Source organism: Stenella coeruleoalba (genome assembly GCF_951394435.1).
Source record: "Stenella coeruleoalba genome assembly, chromosome: 1".
Taxonomy (NCBI): domain Eukaryota; kingdom Metazoa; phylum Chordata; class Mammalia; order Artiodactyla; family Delphinidae; genus Stenella; species Stenella coeruleoalba.
Genome location: NC_137169.1, coordinates 171,189,587 through 171,201,595, shown reverse-complemented (window position 1 = coordinate 171,201,595; position 12,009 = coordinate 171,189,587). Strand labels below are relative to the sequence as shown.

Below are 12,009 nucleotides of genomic sequence, written 5' to 3'. Positions count from 1 at the left end.
AATGGTGTGTTAGTTTCTGCTCTACAACAAAGTGAATCAGTTATACATATACATATGTTCCCATATCTTTTCCCTCCCGCGTCTCCCTCCCTCCCACCCTCCCTATCCCACCCCTCCAGGCTGTCACAAAGCACCGAGCCAATATCCCTGTGCCATGCGGCTGCTTCCCACTAGCTATCTACCTTACTACGTTTGTTAGTGTGTATATGTCCATGACTCTCTCTCGCCCTGTCACAGCTCACCCTTCCCCCTCCCCATAACCTCAAGTCCGTTCTCTAGGAGGTCTGCGTCTTTATTTGATTCTTTTTATGTAGAAAATTTAAAATTTCTATTGGATCAAGTCTATCACTCTTTCCCACTATAAGTGTCTTCCATATATCAAATATCTTTTAACCTCAAATCAAACGCAAATTTTTAAAAAGCAATGGCAAGAGTCTAAAGGTCTATCTGATCAAAGAATCATTGGGTATGACCACTTTATTAAACAAACTGGCCCGCAATCCTTGTAATCATATTCAATCTGTTATTCTTAATCACTACTCTAAGGAAATGATTACCAATGTGGATTCACACATATCCCCAACTGTATCACAATACTTGAAATAATGCCTAGGCAATAGTAAGCATTAAATACATAATTTCTAAAAGAATGGAAGGAAGATAGGTAGGTAAGTGGGTGGATAGACAGCCAGATGGATCTATGAATATCTACCCTACTTACAGATTTATGGCACTTATAATGCAAAAAAAATTTTTTTAAATCATGACTTAAGAGCTACACAGCTAAAAGCAAGTGTTTTTTTATATCAAGAACTTACATACTCTAACAAGTAAAAGGAATATACAATCAATCATTAAAACATAAAATCCTATTAAGGAATTTATGTATATACATTTTTGTTAGTAGCTTCTCCTAACTGAACATATTTCATCTTCCCACTGACTAAATAACCAATAAGCACAATCAGAATAGAAAACTTCCTCAAGTATCAGGTTTACAATTAGCTTTATTCACAGGAATAACTTTTACCTGAATGGCAATATTGCGATCCTGAGCCACTTCAAGTTCTTTGTTTTTCTCAGTTAGCACCTTCAGTTGACTGTCTGGATAAAAGGAATTTTATGAACACACGTACATAAGCTTAAAATTTGCGATGACAGTTTGTATTCAATGGCCACCCATACACGTTTTGAAATTAAGAAACTAAGTTTCAGAAAGGTAGAGCTGCACAACACTGCATTCCAAATTCGTAAGTACAACCCAAATTTACTGTATTTCTAGTACAAAGTTTTAAATATGCTATCCTGTCTTCAAAATCATATTTGTGATCATTTTAGCCAACATTTTTAGGAAAAAGTATTTGCAATTACCAATTTCCTTATTTTTCAATGACATCTTCTAAATCAATCATAAAAAAGTGAATTAATTGTATTTGCAAATTCAACAACTAAGTGAAAAAAGGCAAAATCAAGAGAATAAATAACATTTAAACTACATGAAATGTATACAGAGTAAATCACAATAATGGATAACTAATTCAGCTGGTTTACCACGCTAAAAAGAGCTATGCTTGATACTGAATTTTCAGTCCCACAATCTCTACTCATAATGAGCTATCTCCCCTAAAGTTTCTCTTCTAAACATATTCCAATAATTAGGAAGAGTATACTTTCTGAAACTTTCTTCCACTGAAACACGTCTATGTTATGTGCTGGTAATTTAATGAACAAATACATTATTATTACTTCCAAGTTAAACAATTCGTTTATTAAAAGAAAAACAAAAAACCTGCTAAATTTGTCCACATTTTCTGTCATTTTAATGTTATTTACTGCTTCCAAACTAAAAAAATATAAAAATATAAACTGTACACCCCAGGAAGGCATGTCTATCTAGGTTTATCCCCATCTTCTCCTCCCTCTCCCTTTTCCGGATCTCATAAAAGAAGCTGGGATCACAGTCATTTTCTTGAAATTTTTTAGCACTTTTGCTCTACAAACCTTTTTTTTTATGCCAAGACAAAACTGTGTACAGGTGATAAATCAGATGTAGCTACTCAAGTATTCATACCCTCATTACACATATATACATACCATCATATGTATACATCACATGTTTTAAAAATGAGATGTGCCAGAATTAGTTGAAAAGGGTTTTGACTCAAACATACAGCTGATGGGCATGGACTTGGTTAAGAAAGAAGACTAATGTTTCAGCCATTCTCTTAATTATTAGCTTCTTGCATTCCCAATGAAATTAAAATCCAGCTATACCTAATAACAAATATTATGCCCCTACTCTATAAAGATCTTCCTGACATTCGCTTTTTTCTCTGTAAACAAGGCACAAAAAACACATCATCCTCCCAAGAAATGTCAGGACCTTTAAGATCTTGTGTACTTTCTAGGACTTAATGATGTAAGAAAATTAATTAAGAAGAAAAACAGCTGTTCATCTTTCAATGGAATTAGGCCTTAAAGAGGAAATTACATCCTGAGGTTCATAAGTAGTTATAAATATCATAACAAGAGTTAAAACATGAATATAATAATGGAACTAATAGGCTTTAATTTTTCAACAACATAAAAATAATTAAGTCACTCTCTTTACTTTTTCAGTTGGATAATGCTTCAGCCTTTTCAAAATGCTTTCATATATACCTCATTTGACCTGTACAGCTGTTTAAGTAGATAGACAAGTGGCTCTAGCCATTTTATAAACAATATTCAAACACTGTTATGATTTACATATGACATAAGAGTTTTTAATAGCAGTCAGAATTAGAACCCATGCCTCCTGACCATTAAGCCCTGGACTCTTTCAAAGTCTTTACCACTGAATGAAAAAAAATCACACTGAAAGAAAAAAACATGATATTACCAGAAATGAAAACAAGGACAATCAGTATTTTCATATACAGTAAATAAATGTTTCCAAAGCATACAAAGGAGGATCTGAAGACCTCAATACTCTAATATTAGAAAGATATAATTAAATACTTACTGAGCTTCTCCAGCTCAAGCCGCAAGCTTTGGCACTCTCGGGTTTCATTCACAAGTCTCTCCTGACTGTGGGACAGCCTCTTCTCTATCTCAAAGTACTGTTGTTCTACAGATGATCAGAGGAAAAAAAAAAAAAAAAATCAAACATACATGTACACACTGTCGACACTGCTACTTATTTTTGATAACCTTGATTTTAAAATTTAAGACATAGTATTGGGACCCACACTCCAAATAAGAGAGAATTTGAGTAAAGATAAATAGATCGAGTACAGAAAAGGACTTTAATCCAACATTTCCAACTGACATATGTAAAATGACAAAAGAAAATAAGGCCTGAGAGGGTCTTAACAAATTATTTTTCTGCCTATTCCACAAGATTATGAAATTCTTCAAGGCAGGCAACATGTCTCACTTATCATAGTATTTTCCCCACACATCAGTAGACTTCTTGGCATAAAGCAGACCAAAAAAATATATTTATTAAATGGAGAAAAAATTATTTAGGTTAAAAACTGCTTTGCTTTAAAAAGGTTTGTCTTAAAATAGCCAAAATAATGCCTGAACATATAAAATTACTAAATTTATGTAAAAATAAACATGTTAACTTTCCAAGGGAAGCGACTGATAGTGTACTGTTCAACACATTAGAAGCACATAGAATACGCTCAATATTTATTCTGTAAATTAACACATAGAATGCAGTGCACTATATTCAGTGTTGGGATTCAGAGAATTAATTTTCAACATCAATTCTCCTTGGTAATTTTATTTATTTTTTTTAAATGAAAACTTCTTCAGAACTTTCAATCCACTTAGCAAAAACCAGTTACCAATCCCGCACCGCCCGCCCACCCCCCCAAAAAAAACCAAGACACACAACCTGGTAAACCAGGACACACAACAGATGGTTTGTATTTTACTAATGGTAATTACTATGCTCTTAATATTTCTTCAATGATATTCAAGTCACCATTGTGAGGAACTTTCTTATTTGAGAGTCTACTACAGGTATTTATAAGGTCTTAATAGATTTTCTATCAAAGTCCAACTTTTAGAAAGAAGTCGTATATATTAAACATTTACTGCACGTGCACTGTGTTTCCAGCGCTGCCTTATGCATCCACTCGTTCTTGTGAACACAAAACGGACCAGAGCGAGACAGACTCAGAACAAGTGCAGGAAGTTATCATTAAAGACATAGGCCTTTGAAGGCAGATGACTAGAAAACAGAACAGAAATTACTATCATTTAACGTGCAACATACAGACAGGGTACTCTAGGCTTAGAAGAATTAGGAGTCGCAGACCCCTAGTCCGGTGTAAACAGACCCAAATCTTCACAATTTCTGTTTGTCAGACGTTAGGCGTCCCTAAATGAGACCACCCTAATTACAAAGAAAACAGGAACTCAATGTGGATTCACATTTTAAAAACAAACAAACAGGCTCCTTCGTATCAAACTGTGAGGGAAGCAGTTACGAGAAGGCCTATGGTGCCCACGGAGCCAGAGAAGCGATGCTAGCTAGCAGTGAAGCCGTGGATGGTGCGAGCTTGCAAGGGGAGACCAGCCATCGCTGGGGTCGCGCCCAGAAACAAGGGCGCGAAGAGCGTCGCACTTACCGCTCTCCACCTTAAATTTCTCGTGCCGCCCCTTGAGACCATCGATCTCGGACTGCTGGTCAGCAAGGAACTTCTCAAGTTTGTTCTGGACCGACTTGGGCAGCTTGTTCAGTTCCGTGCGCTCCAGGACTTGCTGCAACACCGCCGCCATGTCGATCGGGCCGGGGACCGTGGCGGCAGCGGCCGACGGAGCAGAAACGGAGAAGAAAGACGAAGACGAAGAGGACCCAGAAGCCTGGGCTGCCGCCTCCGCCACCTCGCTCGGTGTCTCGCGCGCGCCCGCCCGACGGAGACTCAAGCGGCGGGACCCTGGGAAATCGAGTCCCGCGTTAACTACTGCACCAGACGCGCCGCAGCGCCCGCGTCCGCAGTGCGCGCGCAATCACCGGAAGCTGTGCACCCTGGGAATCCGAACTCAGAGGCAGTCTCTGACCCCTGTCGTGCACTCCGCTTTCCGGCCCCCTTTTCAACCCGCTTCTAGCCGCGTAGGCTTCAGGGAAACGTAGTTTTCCCCAATCCCTTCCGTGAGCCCAATTCCGCACCACCAAGTCCGCTTCCTCCTTTCTCCCCGCCCCCCGGCTCTCCTTGCCTGCCGCGCGACCACTTATCCGCGAGGTGGCGCCACACAGTACCCGTTAACCTACGTTCCTCCCTGAAGAGGAGGGCGACCTTACTGTCACAGCTCCGGGATGCCATGGGTCGTCCTCTTTGGCGGCTTTTAGACACTGGGCCGCTAGAGGGCATCGGTCCCGGCAAGGCCGGACGGCAGACGCCGGGCTACCGCCACGCTCTTAATGGCGCCCGGAAGGGGGCGGGGTGGCGACCGCAGTCGGTTTGGCTGAGGCGCTGCTGTGAAAGGAGGGGGCCAGCGTGCGTCATCAATCTGAGCCACCTGACTCCAGAGACCCCGGGTGTGGAGTAGGAAGTGAGGTGCGGGAAGTTCGTCGCTTTCTGATGAATTCATTGACTGTGGAATTGGGACCGGTGTGGAATCTGGTCCCTGGAGGCTGGTACTTGCACTCTAAACACCTTTCTCAGGTGGTCTGACAGTTCGACAGATTTGTCTGCCACGCGTGCACAGTCTGAGTACAGGTGAGTCAGCCTGAGGGTGGAATCCGTGTGTGTGTGTGTGTGATGTGTGTGCACTCGGGCACAGAGAACTGCCTTTTCAAGGAGGACAGAAAGGGGTAGAGTATAGGAACTATATGGACGGTCACTCCTGTGCGACACACTCAAGTCCAGTTATGAGACTTATCTTACTTAGATTTTTCGGTTTTTTGGTGGCAGAGTTGGTAACAGTGATTTAATAGGAATTTAAAGAGCTCGGTTTATTTTCCAGGAAGAGGATTTTAAAAAGCCAAGAGGAGTTTGAGTGTAGCTTTTATTTGTATGTTTTAAGGTAACGTTACAGAAAATGTTGCCTTGTGTTTATATTGTTAAAATTGAAAAACTTTTGGAACAGAAGTTGTTGAACACGTTCGTTCTTAAAAACCACTTCTTACCCTGCCACCGTAACAGAACTACTTGTTTCCAAATTGTAGTTCTGTGACTTCTAAGCAGAATCCGTAGATTATTTCATGTTTGATTACTCTTCTAAAAGAATTTGTTAAATTCTTTATTGAAAATAAAGCATTACTAATGTCATCCTCCCTACAGTTCCCACAGTAGCAAACCTTTGAGAATAGCAGTAAGGAGCTTAAGGTTGTTTCTTTCCCCCAAAATATTTTATATAAGCACTTTAATTAAGGTTGCTGGTATGTGCAGTACTGTATTATGTCCTAGGCCCACAATATTATCATTATTGATCTACCATTTGGAAAATGCAGATGTTCTGTACTTGGACTTAGAGAATCCTAAAATTAGATTTTCCGACCTGCTATGATCCAAATTCTTTATTTTGTAGACTAGGAAAATAGAGTCCAGGGAAGTTGAGTGGTCTGAAGTCAGCGTTTGGACAACTTGCAAAGCTTCTGCTGATACACAGCATTTCAGGAAAAATTGAACTGTATAAGAGAAGATCTACGTTTTTATTAGCGTCCTTTATAAAGTATGGTTAGCTACATTTCAAAGTTTTGAAGGAGCACTAAAGAAAAAAAATATCCGACAGTCAACCAGATTTCATAACCCAAAGATTTTCATCTTTCTGTTGCATTCAGTTTCTTACACGTTAACGTGACTAGTAGATGACACCTTGGAAAAAGTAAGATTAGAAAGTTACATATCATAACCTTGGAGTCACTGTTAACTGCTATTTCTTGTAAGAATTAAGAATTTTTTAGGGCAGAAGGAAAAAGAGTAGAATAGCATGATGAAGTAGAAGAAAGTTTAATACACAGAAATGCATACCTTAAGGTGGTAAAAGTGGAAAGCCCTTAACTTTATAGAGGCATTAATGATTTAGACAGGCAGTCCTAGACTTCGCCAAAAAAAAAAAAGGGCAAACCTGAGAGCTAAGAAGACATTTAATGCATTTTGAGACAAAACCGAACAGGAATTTTGAAAAAAGACCATCTAATAGGCCATTTCAAACTGGAAGCGATTCTCTGGGCTTTAGTTTTAGAGTAATGCAAGTCATTGTGACTGGCAGTTTATTTTACTGATGTCAGATAAGCCACCCCAGCACATCTATAGTTGCCTGGATTTTGTTGTCCTGAATAAGATTGGGATTTTTTGCAGGACCTAAGTGACTATTACCGCTATTCAGAATGCTGCAACTGTGTTTCTTCAGTCTCTCTGTGGCTATTTTATAGCTTTTTGGAATCATGTCTTTACATTTGTTTCTCCCACACTGAATGTGAACTCCTTGAGATCATCATTTATTATTTCCTACCTCTTTTATTCAGCATCTTTGATTTTAAGCTACAGAAACTCAAATCAAAGGAGTATGAGCCAGTCAGAGGAATATGCTGATTTTCATCCCCAAACTCGCGAGAGGGTAGAACAGGAGTCCCCCTTAGTGAAAGTTTAATTGAGAGACTGGGTATGACTCCTAAGTATGAGCACAGTATTTAAGAATACTATTTAAGAAATGGGTTTTAGAGCCAGACTGCCTGAAGTGAAATCCTACCTTTGCCACTTACCAGCTTTATCGCTTGGGCAAGTTATGTTACTTTTTTTCGTTTCAGTTTCTAAATCTATAAAACAAGCGTGTATATATGTCCCCTACCTCATGGGGGTTTTTCTGAATATTAAATGTTACCATATGTTAAGTACTTAGAACAATGCCTTACACAAAATGGAAGCTCTACAAATGTTTGTTATTATTGTATTGCTGTTTGTCTACTTCCATCATTCCAGTTGTACTCTGAGTTACTCAAGGGCAGAGGCCAAGTATTATTCATCTTCGTGCCATCCCACTTGGCACAATTTCTTGCACATAGTAGTTCTTTATAGTGTGCTTACTGAATACATGAATTTGATTCCGTTTACCTCCCATTGAGCAACTCAGAAATTATCATCTTTTCTGTTTTAGAAATGAACACAGTGAGGCTCAGCAGTAAATTACCAAAGATGATACAACTAAGGAGTAATAGATCTAAATAAGAAATCAGGTGTGTTGGCTACTAGTAGTTTAGTGTTCTCTTCATTATCTGAGGTATGGGAGTAGGTTTTATCGCTCATGTCAACTCTGGTTGATTGGTAGTCATTTCCTGCAACACTCTGTTGAGAATTCTGAAGCTACATTCAAACTTTGCAAGAAAGAATATCCTATTGAATAAGCAATCACTGTAAGGTATGGAGTAGTATCAGGGTAGTACAACTTCTCTCTTTATACTACCCCCATGAGGAAAACATTGCAAATTATATTTTTTGCCTAAAAATGCTCTATATTTTTTCTTGTAATTTAGGAGGTTGAATTAGTTCTTAATAATGGGAAGAACCTACATTGTAGAAGAGACTGTCGGCCAGTATCTTTCAAACATCAGTCTCCAAGGAAAAGCTTTTGTCTCTGGTCTTTTAATAGGACAGGTATGTATCTTTTCCTATGTATTTACTGATAAAGCAAATTTGTTTATTTAAAGTTAAAATATGCTATTTAACAATAAATTCAAGTTAGGGGATGGAGGGATGGAATGAAGAAGAATAATGTAGCCCAGGTTTGCCCAAGTCAGCACACATTCCCTTTTGACAATGTAAAAGTAACTTATAAGGTAGACACTGCAAAATTAGAATTTTACTGACCAGATTATTCACGTTTTATTGTCTTTCCAAAGTGATTTTTGCACCCCTTTAATTCCAGGTTGTCCCATTCTTTACAAAGGTAGCTTTTTACAATTTTATTTCTAGTTTGTCTTATTTCAGACTTGTAGCAAATATAGGTCGTATATTTTATTGTATATTACCATACCCATTTATTGAATTTTTTTTTAATATTGATTCAGTGGAGATTGAGGGAAAGGGACTGAGAGAAATTTGGACATTACACAAATTTTATTTCCCTCTTAGAGTTAAGGCTCAAAAATCAAACTAAATGGAACAGATATTTGGACAGTTACTTTAAAAAGCATAAGCACCCACTGATTTATTATAATTGAAGGAAGAATGTGTTAATCAGCAGGGAGGACTTGTCAGCAGTACACAGAAATGAAAAAAGGAGAGTCACACAAACAAACTGGCTACATACATCTAAACACTAGGGGAGAGTGTACTCTGGTCCAAAGATTAATTTTGAGGCCTAATAGCAAATAAAACCCTATTGGAGGCAGATTTCTTTCTGGATATTTTAACATGATGCCTTAGAACCTTCAAATTGGATAATTAACTTGTTCTGATTCTATCCACATTCCCAAGCTACTTTCTCTTATAATTTGATGCCCTGTGTTGCCTACTTATAAAGAATGCACCATGCAGAGGACTTACATGTTCACATCCCTTCATGGTATTCTAGTTTTAGCATCATTCTGAATGATCTTAGGTAATGTTAGTGTAGCCCTAAGAGACAGGTACATTCTCAGAGTTTTCACAAATCCGATTTCTTAACTTGTAAGACAGAGGGCAGACCCTGCACTGTTCACCCAGGTAATACCACCCTCTGAGGCTTCTCATTAGACAGCCAGACGACCTCTCCTGGCAACGATCTGAACTTCTTTTAGATTCAGGTTACTTAACATCTAGTATGGGGTTCTTTTTGCTAGGAACAGAAGTGATCAGTAAAGGTGAAAGGTCAGGGAGAAATACCCTCTTCCAAACTTGCCTTACAGCACATAGGCTGTTTCTAGAGCTCAGCAAAACTACCATCTTACGTATAAGTCTCCCACAATTTAGGGAGAATTCCAATCTCTCTTCATGCTGCCTTTTCATTCCTTTCAGTATTCTACATGCTTCTTCTTTCTCTTTATTCCAGGATTCATCACTTTTCTTGCCTTCCCCTCAAGCTTTCAGGCTTGCCTCTCTCCTACTCCTAGGGTCAGTTTCTTTTTCTTTTCAAAATCATAGATTTTATGAAAAGAAAGAGCTTTCTTAATCAGCACCTACCTTTTCCTTTTGTGCACTTCAATGTAACTTTCTGGAAATAACTTTTATTGAAATAATTTCTCTTCCTTTATTTTCCGTTCCAGGATGACACTAGTGATTAGAATTTCAGGTCATGTGTGAGGATAACATCATGCTAACTTGTATTTTTACTCTTTCTTTATAGGAAATTTTCACTGTAATGAGACTGAGCTATTAAATTTTCCCTAAATTTATCCTTAGGTTTCCCACTTCTGGTTAGCATTTAATTGTTATTAAAACTGAGGAACATAAATCTAATATCACTTCACCTTTGTTTTTCTGTGGACACACATGAACAAGTTCCCCACTATCATTGTTTTTATGAAAGTAAGATGCACAAGGTCATTTGTTGCTTTATTTTATTGGGTTTTTATATTTGTTGAACTGTCTAATCTGTTCCAGTAAGCCATTTTTAAGGACCACTGCATGATTCACATTCAGGTTGCCCAAACAAATAAGGAGCTGGTATTAAATATATTAAAAGATAAATAACATGTGAGGAAAATGTTGTAAAGCTATCCATGAAAATCGTTTTCTCTGTAGATTCTGGTATAATACAGGTGTTAACAATTTAAGCTGCTATAAATATTGCTCAGTTTTTGCACGTCATAAGGGCTTTGGATTCCTCAGTCAGTTATCACCCTAATAAGCTTTTCTAATTTGTTTTTAAGTGTTCTTCACAAAAGGATTACGTGATTCTTGCCACTAGAACGCCACCCAAAGAGGAACAAGATGAGAGCTCCAAACATTCCAAAGCTAAGTTGGATAACTTGGATGAAGAATGGGCCACAGAACATGCCAACCAGGTCATCACGTTTGTTTCTTTATATAGTTAAGTTTGTGTTTATTGACTAACAAAATAAAAGTACCTTATCCTCAGGTTACTAGACTAGGATTTCAGAGTACTCATTCTTAAGTTTTCAAAACTTGGGTAGTATGTCAAAAATAGAAGTATTTTCTGCTCTGTTTCCTCCATGATTATATTTTTTATTTATTGATTACTTGCATCTAGTTTTTAAAAAAGTATTTTCTTACTTGAAGTTAAGTAATCCACCCAAGATTAGTGTAATAGGTAGTGAAACTGGGATTTGAACCCAGGTGGTGTGACTTGAAAGCCTTTGATCTTGTACACTATGCTTTTCTATTATTAACTTTTATCTGTTGTGTTTTTTAACCTATATCCTGTTATTGGTCATTTACCTTATTTCCAGTTTTTCCTTATTTTAAAATGATACTAGTTATTGGTAACATTGTTGCTGGTCAGAATTATTTTAAAGACTTAAACCAGGTACTGAGGAAATAAAATGATGGTTAAATTTTTCTTTAATGTCCTTAGAATTTATATTTTAAGCAAAGTGAAAGACATTATTACCAAAACAAATTGTAAGAGAAGTGAATAAAAATAGGACAGTACTATAGGAATATAGAGTGGGGAATGATTAAATATCTGTCAAAGGTTGGATTCAAACAGCTTCACAGAAGGCTCTGAACTTGAAAGATGAATAGGACTTTGCTAGTAGAAGTCAGGGAGCACATTGAATGCAAAAAGGACAGTGGATAAATGACCCAACGGCATGAAATTTAAAGGTATGTTAGAATAGCACGAAATTGGGTGTAATTGAAGCATGGTGTATATAAAAGAATGCTTTTAGACATAAGGCTGTATGGGGCCAGTTTATGGATGGTTTTGAAGTGTCATTCTAGGAAGGAAGGAGTTCTTTTGGAGCCAGTAGCTCTATGGTAGACTTTCAGAGCTCCCTATATTGAGAAGGATTGAGAAATAATCCTGCCAATAATTGAGAAAGTAATTGCAGTGCCCTGGTACAGTGTAAATGGAGAGTAGAGGGATTGGAGAGAGAGAGAGCAGAAAATATAGTTACAGTAATAGTTC

General features: G+C 37.8%; 2 protein-coding genes across 10 annotated transcripts in view; one reads left to right on the top strand and one right to left on the bottom strand.

Annotated features, from left to right (window-relative positions):
• The window catches only part of TPR (translocated promoter region, nuclear basket protein), a 65,326-nt gene extending 59,918 nt beyond the window's left edge, over positions 1-5,408 (bottom strand). For 3 of the 4 annotated variants that reach the window (XR_013829007.1, XM_079925916.1, XM_079925917.1), the window contains exons 1-4: positions 5,270-5,408; positions 4,626-4,934; positions 3,005-3,109; positions 1,031-1,104 (exon numbers count right to left, since the gene is read on the bottom strand). Coding sequence is in view for 3 of the 4 variants with exons in the window: in XM_079925916.1 (XP_079782042.1) it covers positions 1,031-1,104; positions 3,005-3,109; positions 4,626-4,934; positions 5,270-5,369 (588 nt within the window). In the remaining variant the exon portion in view is untranslated. The remainder of the gene's footprint in view (positions 1-1,030; positions 1,105-3,004; positions 3,110-4,625; positions 4,935-5,269) is intronic. The other variant, XM_079925918.1, reaches the window with a different exon arrangement.
• Positions 5,409-5,583: 175 nt separating this feature from the next.
• Positions 5,584-12,009, top strand: part of ODR4 (odr-4 GPCR localization factor homolog) — a 64,362-nt gene continuing 57,936 nt past the window's right edge. For all 6 annotated transcript variants that reach the window (XR_013829008.1, XR_013829009.1, XR_013829010.1 and 3 more), the window contains exons 1-3: positions 5,584-5,717; positions 8,474-8,594; positions 10,790-10,924. Coding sequence is in view for 2 of the 6 variants with exons in the window: in XM_079925954.1 (XP_079782080.1) it covers positions 8,496-8,594; positions 10,790-10,924 (234 nt within the window). In the remaining 4 variants the exon portion in view is untranslated. The remainder of the gene's footprint in view (positions 5,718-8,473; positions 8,595-10,789; positions 10,925-12,009) is intronic.